This window comes from Poromitra crassiceps (assembly GCF_964638095.1).
Source record: "Poromitra crassiceps genome assembly, chromosome: 2".
NCBI lineage: Eukaryota > Metazoa > Chordata > Actinopteri > Beryciformes > Melamphaidae > Poromitra > Poromitra crassiceps.
Window position 1 is genome coordinate 23391678 of NC_139624.1, and position 18112 is coordinate 23409789.

Below are 18112 nucleotides of genomic sequence, written 5' to 3' on the forward strand. Positions count from 1 at the left end.
CACATTACTTCGTCAACGAGATGTGATGAATGCCGTGAATGATGTTTTATATTTGTACATAGAATTCAAACGTTTACGTTTGACATTACTCGTAAAAAAAGAAATCATGACTCATATACCGGTAGTTGAATTTGCCACCTTTGATTCCAGTCAATCCAGTGGTGCTGAATTGTCCTTTCTCAGACAGAAGGCAAACTCCATGTTCTTGGTCATATGAAATACATTTACTAGCTAATGAGTTTTTAAAGCTGCTAAAATACTTCAACACTTAGAATGTTAGACTACCTGTTTTATTGCCATTCATTTGACACAGCTTGCCTCTTATCCATAATGTTGGGATCTGTAGTTTTCCAGTCCATGCCGTCTGTTTGCCTTTGTATTATTATTATTATTACCATAACACACCAAAGCTGTGCTGGGAAGTGTCTCAAATAAATGCAACCAATTCCCCAACATGCCTCGTTGTGCTGTAATTTAAACATCGGTCAATAAAAAGACCAAGAGTTCTGTACTAAGCCTATGTACTTGTCAGTCATTGTTGGTCACACACACACATATATGTATATTTATACACATACACACACATATATATATATATATATATATATATATATATATATATATATATATAGGTGATAGAGAAACAGTGCAAGGACGCCGATTAAAAAAAGTTGCATTTTAAGCATGGTCTATAACCGTGCTGACCAATTTGGGGCCCGCGGGCCAAACTTGTTTGTTTTTGCCCGCCACGGATTTGGGATTTTTTTTTTTTTTATCCAGAATGCAACTCGGGCAAGTTATCAGATATCTGCACTGATTGCAAAGGGTGGACGAGCTTTTTCATGTGGTGACTTTGTGAAACAGTGTCTGAATGTGGCTGCGGATACTGTGTTCACTCCTGAGATTGCATCCCTGCAAATTGTCATGGCAAATTGTTTACAAAAGATGGACAATAAAGCTGATTTTCAAAGTACCTTGAGGATTTTTCAAGTTGTGAATTAAGTCAAATTTCTCTCTTGATTACAAAGGTGGAAAATACAACTGTTTTTAACTAGGTGTTTACTGATTAAATGTTTAAGCTCCCCACAAATGCAGATGTTTTTTTAAATATATGTAACCAATTGCAAATTATTACAATTACCAAACAGATAAAAAGTAGATTATTATATTGAAATGTTATTTTAGATTTAGAATGTTAATTTTCTATAAAACACAATACATTTTAATGTAATTCCACGTTTATTTCTGGCCCTCGGCCCTCCACCCAGATTGAGTTTTGGCCCTTCATGGGAAAGAATTTGGGCACCCCTGGTCTATAATAACCTTTATAATCCAGCGCACACCAGGATATCAGGATCTTTTTATTAATAGATTACAATAGAAAAAGCAAGAAGCATTTTTTAAATCCTCACAAACTACTTTGATAATTGGCAGAATGCCTAGGGATCACGGACGCCCGGTTGAAGACCACTGTTCTAAAGTGTCAACTTAGCCGTTGAGCAATAACAACGTAGACACTTCCTGCTTTCTTCAGCAGCAGCAGCAGCTGGTGGTTTGTTTTGTTTTTGCTGTCATACTGAACAGCGAGGACAAAGGGACGAGGCAGTCATGGTACAGATTGTTTATTCCATAAAATATTAAATAAAAAAGCAACCCATGGCTTTGACAATCCTAAGGTCGTGGCGAGATCTCATCTCAGTGAAGGCGGGGCTTGGTTTACCGCAGTTTCTCAACACATAAGCTGTCAGTTTACTACCAAGGCCAGCTAGGGGGCGCTCATGTCAGTCGTAACATTACTGTGAATTTCGTTTAGAATCTTTTGCGTCTCAATTAGTGGTGATCGGTAGGGCTGCGTATCGGTACTCAATAGCTTTAAGATATCGACTGAAATAACCCAGTACGTAGTATAATAAGTATCGAAATTCCATTCAAATGATACCTGGGGTGTGTTCAATCTGCAAAACTGAGTGCACCATGTGCTACGGTTTCCAGGTTGAACATCATGTTTCCTCTAAGGCCATGTTCACATTACAGGCAAATCTGATATGCTGATAAAGTCATTAATCATCATCTTGATTGGTTTCCCAAATCCGATTTGGGAGTGTGTCCGCACTGCCACAAATGATTTTCAAGTCGGATCTGTGTGTCCAGACCTCCATATGTGGTTTGGGACAAGTGACACAAATCAGATTTGGCCTCCTAGTCTTAACATGGCCTAAATGGTGTGGAACCATCGATATATATTTAATGGACCAAGTGAGCGTGACGTCACCCATTGGTTTTTGAGACACGAGTTTGACAAGAATCTTGCAGAACACTTGAAGACATCTGGATGCAAATGCTGGTGTCAAACTCACCCGTCACCAGTGTGCTCAGATGCTTTTGGAAACCAAGCCCAGCTCTCTAACCATTCTCTATTGGCATGTATGTTGTGGGTGTGTTCCATATGAACAGTACAGTACAGTAAAGCAGCCCTACATTTCAAACAAGCGGCTGTTCGCCCAATTCCTATCCTCAATTTACAAAATCCTGTTTGACATATTGAGTATACTGATCTAAACAGGCCTACTGCCCAATTTTCTAATCATTCTAGCCAAGCTAAAAGCTATTTCTTAATGCTACAAACATTGAGAAACCCAGCTCAGATGTGTAAAGGCGCCTCCACATGATCCGGTAAAACAGCTCTGCGCCCGCTGTCCTCCAGACAACCACTAGGCTGCAGCGTTACCCTATGGCGACGCGCACAGCTCGATTTGGCCCCTTTGCTCAAAGTTCAAAATATCTCAATGCTGACCTTTCATGAGCACAACCAATCAGAGAAGATAGATAGCCACTGTGACGTAGCCGCTCGCCTCGTCCTGCAGCTCACCAGATGGCTCTACCTCGCGGTGAGAAAAGTGCAGACCGCTTATCATGTGGAGGCGCCTTTAATGGCAGGACAAGTGCAAAAAGTGAGATCACAGACACATCAATATGATATAGAGATCCATACAGATCCATACAACAGATCTGTTGTGTTGTACAGCTTCAGGGTAAGCCACCTGGAATGCTCCCATCCCTCTTCATTGGTGCTGCAGCTGTCCTGAGTGTACGTGTGCGTGCGTGCGTATGTGTGTGTGTGTGTGTGTAAGCGCGTATGGCTTCAACAAAACTGGAATTTGGCTCCGCTGTTGGCAGTTGAGGTAATTCCATGTTAAAATCAGTTTGGATGATTATATTTAAACATTCTCTTGGCTTGGCTTTGATTCAGAAAAATTCACCAAGTAGAAGACGTGGTGACAGACAGAAAAAAAACAACACTGCATACATTTGCCACAAAATCCCGATGCTGCCTGTGCTACTGCTGTGTGAGCTTGTGTGTAAATAGTCTCCAGTACGTCACGTGGTGTTTTTACATGTGTGTGTAAATAGTCTCCAGTACGTCACGTGGTGTGTTTACATGTGTGTGTAAATAGTCTCCAGTACATCACGTGGTGTGTTTACATGTGTGTAAATAGTCTCCAGTACATCACGTGGTGTTTTTACATGTGTGTGTAAATAGTCTCCAGTACGTCACGTGGTGTGTTTACATGTGTGTAAATAGTCTCCAGTACGTCACGTGGTGTGTTTACATGTGTGTAAATAGTCTCCAGTACGTCACGTGGTGTTTTTACATGTGTGTGTAAATAGTCTCCAGTACGTCACGTGGTGTGTTTACATGTGTGAGCTCGTGTGTAGTCTCCAGTATGTCACGTGGTGTGTTTACATGTGTGTGAGCTCGTGTGTAGTCTCCAGTACGTCACGTGGTGTGTTTACATGTGTGTAAATAGTCTCCAGTATGTCACGTGGTGTGTTTACATGTGTAGTCTCCAGTACGTCACGTGGTGTGTTTACATGTGTAAATAGTCTCCAGTACGTCACGTGGTGTGTTTACATGTGTAAATAGTCTCCAGAATGTCACGTGGTGTGTTTACATGTGTAAATAGTCTCCAGTACGTCACGTGGTGTGTTTCCATGTGTGTAAATAGTCTCCAGTACGTCATGTGGTGTTTACATGTGTGTAAATAGTCTCCAGTACGTCACGTGGTGTGTTTACATGTGTGTAAATAGTCTCCAGTACGTCACGTGGTGTGTTTCCATGTGTGTAAATAGTCTCCAGTACGTCATGTGGTGTTTACATGTGTGTAAATAGTCTCCAGTACGTCACGTGGTGTGTTTACATGTGTGTAAATAGTCTCCAGTACGTCACGTGGTGTGTTTACATGTGTGTAAATAGTCTCCAGTACGTCATGTGGTGTTTACATGTGTGTAAATAGTCTCCAGTACGTCATGTGGTGTTTACATGTGTGTAAATAGTCTCCAGTACGTCACGTGGTGTGTTTACATGTGTGTAAATAGTCTCCAGTACGTCATGTGGTGTTTACATGTGTGTAAATAGTCTCCAGTACGTTACGTGGTGTGTTTACATGTGTAAATAGTCTCCAGTACGTCACGTGGTGTGTTTACATGTGTGTAAATAGTCTCCAGTACGTCATGTGGTGTTTACATGTGTGTAAATAGTCACCAGTACGTCACGTGGTGTGTTTACATGTGTGTAAATAGTCTCCACTACGTCACGTGGTGTGTTTACATGTGTGTAAATAGTCTCCAGTACGTCACGTGGTGTGTTTACATGTGTGTAAATAGTCTCCAGTACGTCACGTGGTGTGTTTACATGCACGGTCTTCTAGCTCATACACATCCTGCTTAAAGGAAAAAGCCACCCTAAAGCTGGAAACAACCTCAGCCTCGACTTGGAGCGTTTGCCGACGGCAGCTAGACCTACTCCAACGTCAGCTTGACGAGGGCGTCGCATGGGCTTCCCCAGCAAAATGAGTCAATTGTGTGATTTCACAAGGATTTCAATGACTAGAAGTTAGCCCAAGGAGAGAACGTAGTGCATATACTTGGCAATAGCTTTCCTATCATCTCCCCATCGACATTATATTGTACTTGCGCCGCTGTTCAAGTCAGCTGCGTCGAGTCACATTTTCGCGGAGCTGCACGCTGCCTGCGCCGGCAGCCGGGGCGTGGCCCTCGGTGCATACGGCGAGGGCTTTGACGTCCGCTTAAGGCAATGGCCACACTGGACGGATGGATTCATCACCGTCCGTTCAGCAAATAGGAGACGTTCCTACCGTGTCTTTTTTTGTTGTTGTTTTTAATGGCCGAACGTTGACGTTCCACAACAGCCCAACGGACAGAAATCTCTCCGTCAATAATTCTGCCCTGTTTTCTGATGGAGCATTGTGACCGCAGCCTAAAATACTCTTTAACGCTGTTACAAAAAAACAGCTACTCTGGGTGTTGTCCAAAGGCATTCTGGGAAAAATAGTAAATCACTAAGAAGTTGACAGTAAACACGATCAATGTGTATACATGCCTCATTATCTTATTGCATAATACTAAGGAATGAGGATATGAGCCGGTTATTGTAAACAGGATATTACTGTACAGTAATATTTGTGCATGTAAACACACTTCTTTGTCCGAATCCCCGTCAAGCAGTATGTCCACAGGGCAACACGTGGCGTGGGCGTGGCCTCTTCGCATGGTGATAGGATAGATTTCTATGCCATGTGAACCGGCACCAACAAGGCCCGTTATCTTCCATCCCACTGGAACCATCAAGTCTCTTAACAGGTGATGGAAAGTCCTTGGTGCCCCCAAAAAAATAAATGCATTCAAGTTAGTGTGTGTTTCTTTTTGTTTTGGTCATGATGGTAAAAGTGTGTTTCGTTCATTGTCTCGTTTCTCCTCGCTCTTGTTGCGCGCGTGTTTCCGTCTGTCAAGGCCATCCATGTCTTCCCTTCTTCTTCTGCTTCCTGTGTCGTGGTCTACGTGACGTCGTGGAAGTAGAGGTTGGCACATAGACACAGCAGCACGATGGACGCCAGCATGTAGTAGATCAGATTCCTGAACTTGGGCTCCAGGTCGCCCTGCCGGTACCAGAATATCTGGAGGGGGAGAGATGGAGGGAGTGCAAAAAAAAAACTCTCCACTGAAAACCAGGATAATAATAATTCTAATACAAACATTCAGCCTACTTGTGTGGCTTGGAATCCAATCAAAACATCACATTGGAATCAATTTATCAGATGTTTAACAAAAGGCCAATATCAGCTCTTTGTACCGTGGTCTGGGTGAATACTCTTTTCTGATTGGCCGGCAGATGTGCGTTAAAACCATGTATTGAGTGCGTAGATCGGCTCCAGTTTAATCACTGTTCTAAATTAATCCAATACCCACCATAGCAAAGGTGACAATTTCTATTTACAGTTCTGGTTAATTTGCTTCGAAAATTACAATGTCTCATAATTTTACATTATTATTTCATAGCGTGGAGAATGCACGAGTCATGTACATAAAAGTGTTTTGGTGCTGTTGGAACAGAGAAGTAACCTGACGCTGCCAGATGGACGGTATAGCTTCACATAGGTTTCACTAAACCAGTCGATCTGGGAATGAAGTCACCAGACCCGCTGACGGAGGCGGGCACTTTTTCCAAGCTACTTGGCAGGTGATTGGATGACCCATCTGTCTATCACCGCTGGTGGGTGTTAACTTCAACCAATCAGATCGCCGAAGGTGCCTGTGGATGATCTCCGTGGTATTCATTGATTGAGTCCTCACGGTCGTAAAGTCACCTTCGAAGCATTTAGTTAGATTATAACGAACTAGTTGTGTGGCTTAGCCTTCCCAAATGTTGAGGGTCGTTTTTTAGAATTTAATACATAGAATTGGGAACGTTACATTCAATTTCATTCAGACTGCCTGTCACTTCCGCGGCGGCAGCCATGTTGACGAGTGAAAAGAACTACAAAGACCATGTACCCACTACTTGCCCAGACGAGCCTGCCCGCCTACGGCCGCCGCTGATTCGTCGGCCCGGCATGGCTCGACCAATCATCTTAAACTGCCTGTGCGGGTCCAGACCGTCACGGAGAACCAAATTAAATGTGAGTTCACGTGACGGGCGGTTTACCAGGCTAACAGAGAAGGGCATCTACGCATCTTCTCGTCTTACTATCAGGAATATGGCAAATAGGCAAATCTCCCAAAATGTTGGCACATTCCTTTAACACTGTGCTATGTATGTGTGTGTGTGTGTGTGTGTGTGTGTGTGTGTGTGTGTGTGTGTGTGTGTGTGTGTGTGTGTGTGTGTGTGTGTGTGTGTCTTACCAGCACTATGGTGGACCCGCAGGCTAGCAGGATACACACAGCAAAGAAGACATTGAGTGGTCTCGGAGGCATCGAGGGGAATACAAACGAACTGATCACAGTCACCTAGAAGACACATGAGAGACTCCGTCACAAATGCGTTTTCCTAGAGACCGTTTTCTAGGGCAGTCACCCAAAATATATCAAAACCAACATTTAGAACCTCTAATTGACTTAATCTGGCTCATGTCAATTAATTTTAATCCTTAAAAAGCATACTACGCCGTGTTCAGTCAATTCACTCCAAGCAAAGCTGTCGACGTTCCTACTGTGTGTGTGTGTGTGTGTGTTAGGGCTGGGTATTGGCAAGGACCTCATGATACGATACGTATCACGATACATGGCGCACGATACGATTGTATCACGATACATTGCGATACAATACTAATTGCGATATATTGCAATACTCGACATAATTTACTGGAAAGTAAATTCGCTGTGTACCACCCAGGTAGTAATAATATATACATCACTTTATATTGATAACTTAGTGGACAAATTGAGTAAAAACTACTGAGTGTTGAGTGTGTTACTGAACACACTGAAATAAAACGTATTCATATTGTGTCAGTGAACAGACGGCTGTGCAAAAAAATCGATATGGCGATATATCATGATATTTTTCTGAAATATCAATATAGTATTGCGGAAAAAAGTATTGCGATATATTGCCGTATCGATTTTATTGCACACCAATCTAGTGTGTGTGTGTGTGTGTGTGTGTGTGTTTTATTGGCGAACGTTGATGTTCCAAAACAGCCCAACCGACAGAAATCTCCCCATAATTCTGTCCGTTTTCTGACAGATCCGTGTGGCCACAGCCTAAAATATTCTTTAATGACGTTACAAAAAACAGCTTATCTGGAGGTTGTCTAAAGGCATTCAACTGCAAGCTACCAGTGACGTAGCTTGCAGTTGTCCATTCAACAAAACCTCCGTGCCCCCGCAGCCCGCTGGGACTCTGAATGTCAGAGTGCTGCTCTGCCCGCAGCATTTGAGGAAATGACTCGGGGACGAGAGAGGGAAAGAGAGGGGGAGAGTTATTTGAGGTAGCGGCTCTTCACCCCCACCTCCACCTCTCCCCTCCCACCGTGAAGTGGGTGTGGCTACAGCCATTCAATGCGACACGCCCAGACAATCCTAGACAGGAGACAGGGCAGAAAATTCTGCTTGTTTCTCTGTGACTTTCAAACCTAAATTTCTATACTTTTGCGACGTTGATCGTTATTCAAATTTTGTTGGTGGCTTATTAACATAGGATCCTGTGGTATGATGAACTCAAAATGCATATTTATTTTGGGTTTCCAGGGTCTTTAAAGACAGTCACAGTGTTAAAGGAGAAGTGAAAACAACAGTTATCGTTCCAGCAGTTGACGCCCTGTTCCTCTCAGGCTGGCAGCCAGAGACATGTTTTACATATAGAGCAGTGCTGCACACCTGGCCTGCCATGGCATAAAGCTGTACTTTACATATAAATAAACCAGAGAATTTTGAAAAATTACTCAAAACGATTAATGGATCATCAAAAGAGTTGTTGATTAATTTTCTGTTGATTGACTAATTATTGCAGCTCTTGAGACAATGAAGACATTTTAATGCTGCCTGGTTTTGAATTCAAGGCCAATTTAACAACCAAACAAAGTAAAGAAACCAAGCTAGAAAAACCTGTTTACTTCTCACTGAACAGCTGAAAGGTAAGAAGCTATAAATGGCAAAGTGAATGGCAAAAGAAAAACAAGGAAATGTGGATGAAGTGGAGACAGGTTCAAAAGGCTTTTAACAAGTTAAAGAAGAGAATCTTAATTGGTTTCTTAGGGATTTTCCACAGAGCCGCCTGCTATTGGTCTGTGATCGGCGAGCTGCGTGATCACTGGAGGCGACCTGTCAATCATGCCCCAAAACATAGTCTGCTTTATTGTCTATTTTACTTGAAATGGGACCATCATTTACAAAATGAACATCATGCTAAAGAAAACTTGAAACTAGTGATTGAAACCGTAAAGTCATTAGGAAAGTGTTTACTGAGGTCATAAATCAAGTGAGAAGTAGGGTCATTTTCCCATTGACTTCATGCAATCGGACTTGTTTTTGCAGCCAGTGGAGTCGCCCCCGCTGGCCAATAGAAAGAATGCAGGTTTAAAGGCTCTTCCGCATTAATTCATTTTTCACAAACGGAGGTACTCCCTTCGGACTTGCACTCTATCTGCCAGTGGAAAAGCTCTCCCGGAGTTACTTACTAGAACAACCAGACACGTACATCCCCCGACAGCCAGGTTGATGATTCGATCCTGTGGAGAGGATTCAACACATCAGCTCAGACACAACAACAACACATCAGCTCAGACACAACAACACATCAGCTCAGACACAACAACACATCAGCTCAGACACAACAACACATCAGCTCAGACACAACAACACATCAGCTCAGACACAACAACACATCAGCTCAGACACAACAACAACACATCAGCTCAGACACAACAACACATCAGCTCAGACACAACAACACATCAGCTCAGACACAACAACACATCAGCTCAGACACAACAACACATCAGCTCAGACACAACAACAACACATCAGCTCAGACACAACAACACATCAGCTCAGACACAACAACACATCAGCTCAGACACAACAACACATCAGCTCAGACACAACAACAACACATCAGCTCAGACACAACAACACATCAGCTCAGACACAACACATCAGCTCAGACACAACAACACATCAGCTCAGACACAACAACAACACATCAGCTCAGACACAACAACACATCAGCTCAGACACAACAACACATCAGCTCAGACACAACAACACATCAGCTCAGACACAACAACAACACATCAGCTCAGACACAACAACACATCAGCTCAGACACAACAACACATCAGCTCAGACACAACAACATATTTCTAGACTTTTCTTACTCCATACGTTCAATGAAAACCCCATTCACTAGATAAAGACAAGAACACTCTCTTTCACACACACCAAACTGAAAGTATGAACACATTATTTCTTTAACTAACACACTTTTCCCATGGTCTCCTTGTAAACATGCAACCTGGGGTTAGACTAATATATGGGGCTGGTATTGGTCTTCTATTCAAATAAATGACACATCAGCCAGTGTCTCATTATTATTTTTGTTGTTGGTGTTGTTGTTATGGTGGTCACAACACCTTTTCAGAAGCTTTCCCAGAATTCCCACCCCGACAGAATACAATTATGGGGAAAACAATGAATACTTGATTTTTTATTTTATTTTTTATTTTTGTATGAAAATGGTGAAATTTATGTTGAACTTTGGAACAAAATATCGCCTGTGTATGTGTTTGTAAGTAGGCCCTGTGTGTGTTTCAGCCAGTATTTTACTCCCACACACACACTCCCCCCAGGCTCCGCCCTGCTCCTACCCGTGCCGAGGTCTCCCCGAACAGAGGCCTGTTGTCCAGGCCGCTGGTGCCGTAGGTCCGGGTGTTGAAGTCATCCATGGCCGGCTCGGTAGACCGCTCAGCAGCGCCACCTCATGGACAACTAGCTCGGCAGCCGCTGCTGCATGCTAGCTAGCTCCCAGCTCCCTCCCTCCACAGGCTCTGGGAAGGTGTCTGTGTCAGCAGCAGGCTACTGGGGGCATTATGCTGAGTGGACTGCCAGCCAGGTGGGCTAGTTCCTGTACATGTGGAGCACAAGACACGATTACACTGTTGATGGGTAGACAGCACTGAGCAGTGAGCACTCCCAATAACATGCAATAAAATGAAAGGGCTCAAAGATAACATTTCATGACTACAAAAAAATGTATGAGGCCGCCGGTCGAATTTTCAGAGTAGCCAATGAGTAGTTGTGAAGAATTGATTTTTTAAATAAAATCATTTTTGAATCAGTTTTAGGGTTGTTTAAATTCCCGTCCAATGCAGTTTTACTGACCCCATGAGCACTGATAGTAATCTACAACAAGCAATATTCTGATTAAATGTACTAATTTTAACCTTAAGTGAGTGACAGTGTTTTAGTCTGGTACACTTCTGTATTTTCAATGGTCTGAAATCAATGTATAGAAGATTTGTGTCGAAATAATGCAAAATTAGATAAGAATTATGGTGAAAGCAAACATTGAACCACAGACACAGGTCCAATGATGACTCATGATTGTGAGGCATCAGATTGTGAGTCAGTTTCAGCAGCACTGGGCATTTTCTCGCTGTGGTGGCAAACTGCAGTTGAACAAAACCCAGGTCAACAAAGAAGAGATTTTTGCTGTTGTTTCTTCTGTTTCACTTCCTCTATGCTTCAGTAACACAATCGCACTCGCAGACAGCCAAGTTCCAAGGATAAGAACAAAACCTTCACCTTATCCATGGATCCATTAAAATAGCTTACTTTCCAAAAAAACCTTCCTCATCAGTCATGCAGGAGAGGTAGCAGCCAGCTGGGGGTGGCTGCCTGCCCACATGTATCTGCTGTACATTCAATGACCATGAACCTAACAAGCCCAATTGTTTACTAAAAGCAAATCTGAAGTACCCAAACATACTGTTATATTACAATATATAAAAGGCCTCTGAGCTAGTTCTCCAATGGTGTCATGCTACATTATAGCCTTCCTGAAAGTGTCCTAGAAAGGAACTTCCCAAAACCTATGTTCCATGGATTCCCCAGAGAATATACTGTATAATGTCAAATCCACAACTTTGTCCAGAATATACCTCTCGCTGACTAGTTCCTAAGTAGGAAACGTGGTTAAGAGAGCTGGGGCATTTCATCAGCTGATATTTAAACTCCCTTAGATTATGGCACAATGGCAACTTTTCAAACATTGGCTGTGGATTTGTTTGTTTTCTGAGAGGGTTACAAGACTGGGCTTAGTAAGAGTGCGATTTTTCACTAATTCTATGTTGTTTCTTGCCAGCAGGGGAAACACCTCAAGAGAGGATTAGAGAAATACTACAATTGCACAACATCGCCCCATGCAGAGTTAACCCAAGCATTTTGAGAAAGAGGCCAGTTGTGTGCTTCCTTTCTAGGTCAGAAGCCAGCAGCGGGAAGGGGAATAAAGTGCCCACAGAGCTTTCTCAGCAGAAAGCACAGTGGAAAACAACAACCTCATTATTAAAGCTAGCATAAAACTGGAGCCAAGCTACATTCCACTGGAGCCTTGTGATTCACTAGGCTTCTTAAAAACAGACCCCACGGCTTAACCAAGCTAAGAAGAAAAAGATCTGGTTCACATGTGCCATCACAATATTGATGTAATGCTACCTAGCTAACCTTGGTTAAAAAAAAAATAATGTCGACCAGATTAGAACACCAATACGTGATGTCACATCAAACACACATTAAAGGAACACTCCGCCCATTTTCAACCAGCTTTGTATCATTAGAACATCAGTAGTATATCAGAAAACTGTAAACGGTTTTGAAGTCTGTCATTTAATTTGACAGTTATTGAGTGTTAAAGTGTGGACCAGTGACATCACTGGTCCACACTAACTCAAATGAATAACTCATTAACTCAAATCAACTCTCAATAACTGTCATGAATAGTTTGACAGTTATTGAGAGTTGATTTGAGTTAATGAGTTATTCATTTGAGTTAGTGTGGACCAGTGATGTCACTGGTCCACACTTTAACACTCAATAACTGTCAAATTAAATGACAGACTTCAAAACAGTTTACAATTTTCTGATATACCGGTACTACTGATGTTCTAATGATACAAAGCTGGTTGAAAATGGGCGGAGTGTTCCTTTAAGAAATCTGGCAAAGGCTCATTGCTAGTACTAAAGTAGACCTTTAATTAACCGTTTAGTGCAGTAGTTCTTCTCAAACTTTTTCACATCAAGGACCCCTAAACCGACACAAATTAGACCACGGACCCCCATTTGTTACGTTTTTGTCCCAGGGTACGCCATCTGATAAGATTTTTGCTTTTAGATGTTGTATTACAGAAAGTGTATGAAACCCACGAGCAAAATAGTCATACATTCTGTCATTGTGTTACGTATCTTATGGAATTGTAGTGAAAATTAATTATTCCACTTTTTGGGGACCTGTAACCCCCTGAAGGATCCCTCGGTGTCCCCGGACCCCATTTTGAGAAGCATTGGTTTAGTGTCTTGTGGTTTATTCGGCATGCGTGTTTCAGCGAGGATCAGCAGCAGCACTGATTTGTGATTTCAATAAAATAACAACTCAGTTCTTATTCACAGAATTTTCTTCAATGTGTAGAGGGCGGTAGCGAGCAGTGTGGATCAGTAATATACCGGTATAATTGAGATTTTACTGAATAAAGTGGCACTTAATCACCTGAGTTGTATGCCGAATTTACCAAAGAGCCTAAAGATTAATAATAATAAATAAATAAAAATGCGTTAGATCATGCTCTAGTTAGGTGTGTGCCTGAGGCTGAGCACAGCTTTAGCCCACAGGAACTCAGCTGACCAACATGACCAACTCGACTGAGCCAACTTGTGACAGCTGACACGTCGTCTTGACAACATCATCGATCGCACTGCTGTCTGCAACTGTAGATAACTAACGCTAGCGTTAGCATCTTGCTGACGAAAGCTAGCTAGCTAGCGTTAAATATCATTAATTAGCTTTGCCCAAACAACCCGTTAAGAGTGTGAAGTCGAAAAAAGCCACCAAGATTTAAAAGTAATTTTACTGCTTTTGTCAAATTTGCCCTACAAAGTCATTGGTATTCTGCATGCCCCTGCTCTTCAGACAGAATATTGATTATGTAGCTCTAGCTAGTTACCAAATTACCACTAGCTAACGCTAGTTAACATTAACTACTAACGACAACACTTGCTACATTAACGTTACCTGTTACGAGGCCAACGCTAGTAAAAGCAGGTTGGCTTGCTAACATAGCTAAGCTAGCTACTATACAACTCCAGAATAGCAACCCATTTGACCAAAACAAGCTAGCTAACGCTAGATGACAAAACGTTGTTTCAGCTAACTCACCGAGTCGATCCTCTGTATTCACTCCCAAACCTGCCTCATCAAACCCGTGTTGAGTCCGCAGGAAACATAAACCTGCCTCATCAAACCCGTGTTGAGTCAACTGGAAACATAACTAGACGAGATCACTGAGATATGGACGAGATAGATAGACGGGTCAAGTATATACATTAAAGGGGAGGAGCATGGTTAAAGGCGAGTTCCATTACTGTTGGGCCGACTATTGCTAGGTAGTCTCTGGGCACCTTTCATCCCGCTTTTTGTCATGGGGCGTAAACCACGGAACCAGAATGAACACCGGAAGACAGTGCACCAAAAAACGTCTTTGGTGCCGTTAGCTTGACGTCTCTTGCCTCGATTAATTGTCTGATGCAAAGCTTCTGTATTGGCTTAAAAGATGTGAGATTGTGAATCCGCAATGTTTCTAAAATAACTTCTTCAAAAACTTCGTTCGGTACGTCCATCTTTTGTTTTGTTGTTTGCCGTTCTGATACTTGTGTCAAATTGTCAAGTTAACGTAAAGGTTGACGAGCTAGAAACGCTGCCTTTCCTGTCTAGGGCGGGCTCTAGGCCGGAACCAGGTAGGGTGACAAAATCAATTGTGAGCGGAAGCCAGGCTCGTTAATTGCTAGGGTAGCACTAGTAGGCAAGCTTCTCTGCGATGGGTGGAGATATTGTTATTGAGTCATATATTTTATATTTTTTCAAGAATAATAATCCACTTGAATAAACAAACAAACCAACAAATAAAAATGGCAAATGACCCAAGAGTGCTCCATTCTGTTCTAAGAGTGCTCCATTCTGTTCCAAATGAACCAAATTACCATTCATAATTGTGTCATAATCTGTTTTTGTAGAATGGGAGATGGGGAAGCAGTGAAGTCACTTTTTCCACAGATAGAATAAAGGTTTCACAAATCTGAAAGTGTGTTTTAATGAATCTCTGGGGTCTCATTGGTGATCTAGTTCAGATTTGACAGATCCTAGTGGTTTTTAATCTGGACTTGGATAGATTAAAGGTTTTGAGGTCAATAAGAAAAAAGAATGCTACAGTAAAAATGAATAAAACTATGACAAACAATTATTTAAAAAAAGTATGACACCTACCTGATGTCCTCTGTCATATTGGTTTCCTGAGACTTTTTTAATTGAGCAGGTAACATTAGAGCAAAATAAATAAATACAACTGAAAATCAACCATAAAAAATGTACCATATGACTAAGTGCAGTAAAGACCAAAAAAAAACTATACAGTACAGTTAAAATGACCAAAATCCATGATTGATTCTATATGATTCTCATTTCATCTCCGTACAGGTCGCTGACATGGTGCATCAGTTCCACCTGGTCGTGCTCCAGCTGCAGATGACAGGCATCAAGACTGTCAAGACCCGTCAAGACAGACAACCTGCCCAGAGGTTGCCGGTATTATGCCAAGTTCTGCACCTCCGCCACCAAATGCAAATGAGTACATTGTAATGATTTCTGCAGTAACGTACTGTTTAAAGATGATATAATTTTCTTTGTGGGTGTTCATCAATGATGATAAATTATATGTCTATAGTTTCAAATTTTATTTCGTCATATTTTGGGCTGTTTTGCCTTAAATCTGAGTAGAAGGGAGTTGGAGGATGGGGGTCTTCCCTGGATCATGGAGGCCTATTTTAGTGCTTAACATCTGTGTAGAGGGGACCTCCAGCCAGACCTGGTGGGTCTGTCCTGGCTCATGCAGGCCGGCTTTGGTGCTTACAATCCGGGTAGAGGTTACCTCTTGGCCAGGGGGTTCTCTCCTGGCTCATGCAGGCCATCTCTGGTACTTAAAAACAGCCCAAAATAGGGTGGGGATGCATTTGGTGGCGGGGAGATGGACGGTCAGGTTGAGTAGGTGCTACAGAGCTGCAGCGTCACCAAATGACAGACATGACGTGATGATGCTATACATTGATAAACTGTTTATGTTGTGCCGGCTGGGCTGATATTGTGCTGCTGCCAGTTTATGTATTGGAATTGGAAACAATGTCGAGCGCACTGTATCTACGTGGTCATAGTCCCTTAAAACAGCTGCGTTGGCCCCCGCAATTTTCAAATGCATCCGGCCTAGCCGTCTCTACTTCAAGCAAGGTCAACTTGGTCAAAGCGGATGTCCCGGATGTCCTGCCTAAAGGCCTGCATCCCTGCATCCCTGCACACGCTCTGCCCGGGGGAACAGCCGTCCCGGGTCGGGAGGCAGTGTGAACGGAGTCAATCGCCTGTTTTAAGCGGATTTACCTGCGTTTAAGAGAAACCTGCATATACGCGGTCATTTTGATGTAAAATCAGTATCAGTGTTTTGCCCCAGCGTTACACAGTGGCATTCTAATGACAAGTCAATAAGCATAATATACAGTATGATTCATATCTCTACATAATAGGCTCTGTTTTGGATCCATGGGGAAAAGATGAGATGCGAGAGCCTGTGGGGTGATAACACACTGCAGCTACTGTAATCCCACCCTGCTGCCATCACATGAGCAGAGTGTAACAGGCAGGGCTCTCAATCCCACCCTGCTGCCATTGTGGTAAAAATACTATTCTAACATAATAAAGACCAATAAAGTAGAAGTTAAAAAGTATAAAAATGATTTATTTACAAAAGCAAAGTCACAGAGCTCGGGATCAGCTCCTCCTCCTCTCTGCATCTCAAGGGACTGACCTAGAATCCTCTCATTCAGACCTCTATCAAGCCTCTCACCAGGGAGTCCTAGATTAGAGCAGTTTACTGCCGATAGTGCCCCCTAGGTCTTGAGGGAGGTATTACAACAACTTCTAAATTCTCAGCACACATCACATGAGCAGAGTGTATCAGGCAGGGCTCTTAATCCCACCCTGCTGGCATCACATGAGCAGAGTGTAACAGGCAGGCTCTGCTCTTAATCCCAACAAATGGAAAATCCAGTCACATGTATTCAATGAAGTGCTAAATGTGAACAGGCGTTAAAGCTCTGCAGAGAACATCTTACATCAGTCCTCCTCCGTAGTAATTGCAATGACGTCATGAGGATGGAGGAATTTTCCATTCTTGCAGTTGATCTCAGTGAAACTTGTTCAGTGCCGCTACACCAGGGGTGTTAAACATACGGCACGGGGAACAGAACCGGGCCGCCGGCGGGTTCAATCCGGCCCACAGGATGACTTAGCATTGTGCAAAGTGTTAAAATTGCTCTGAGAATTCCTTCAACCCAATGTGATGCACTTATGAAGGCTAAAACCCAATGTACACTACGGCTCCGTGCGGATCCAGTAAAACTGTCAGAACAGACTCTCGCCCATGTTAATAGATAGGCAATACATGCGGTACGTTAAAAATACGCACCTGGCTGTTCTATTTTTGTCGGATCCCGCATGCGTCTGACAGATTACATTGGTGTGGATCTGTTCAGGAGGTGGACATAGGCCATACGCTTTTGTTCACACCTGGCACTTAACATAAGCAGAACTGAAGCTTGAGGCAAGCTGAGCTGACGCTTAAAGGAACACTCCGCCCATTTTCAACCAGCTTTGTATCATTAGAACATCAGTAGTATATCAGAAAACTGTAAACAGTTTTGAAGTCTGTCATTTAATTTGACAGTTATTGAGTGTTAAAGTGTGGACCAGTGACATCACTGGTCCACACTAACTCAAATTAATAACTCATTAACTCAAATCAACTCTCAATAACTGTCAAACTATTCATCATTCATCTAGTTTGACAGTTATTGAGAGTTGATTTGAGTTAATGAGTTATTAATTTGAGTTAGTGTGGACCAGTGATGTCACTGGTCCACACTTTAACACTCAATAACTGTCAAATTAAATGACAGACTTCAAAACAGTTTACAGTTTTCTGATATACTACTGATGTTCTAATGA

General features: G+C 42.5%; 1 protein-coding gene across 2 annotated transcripts; it reads right to left on the minus strand.

Annotated features, from left to right (window-relative positions):
- Positions 1-4588: 4588 nt before the first annotated feature.
- Positions 4589-14315, minus strand: tmem243b (transmembrane protein 243, mitochondrial b). Of its 2 annotated transcripts, none has more exons than XM_083653949.1 (5): positions 14225-14315; positions 10665-10921; positions 9477-9527; positions 7201-7305; positions 4589-5975 (listed from the first exon to the last, which is right to left on the minus strand). In XM_083653949.1, the coding sequence occupies exons 2-5, from the start codon at positions 10740-10742 to the stop codon at positions 5856-5858; spliced, it is 354 nt and encodes a 117-aa protein (XP_083510075.1). In that variant the 5' UTR covers positions 10743-10921; positions 14225-14315; the 3' UTR covers positions 4589-5855. The 2 variants fall into 2 exon arrangements, with proteins under 2 accessions (XP_083510075.1, XP_083510076.1); XM_083653950.1 differs by lacking the exon at positions 14225-14315 and adding an exon at positions 14081-14216.
- Positions 14316-18112: the final 3797 nt, after the last annotated feature.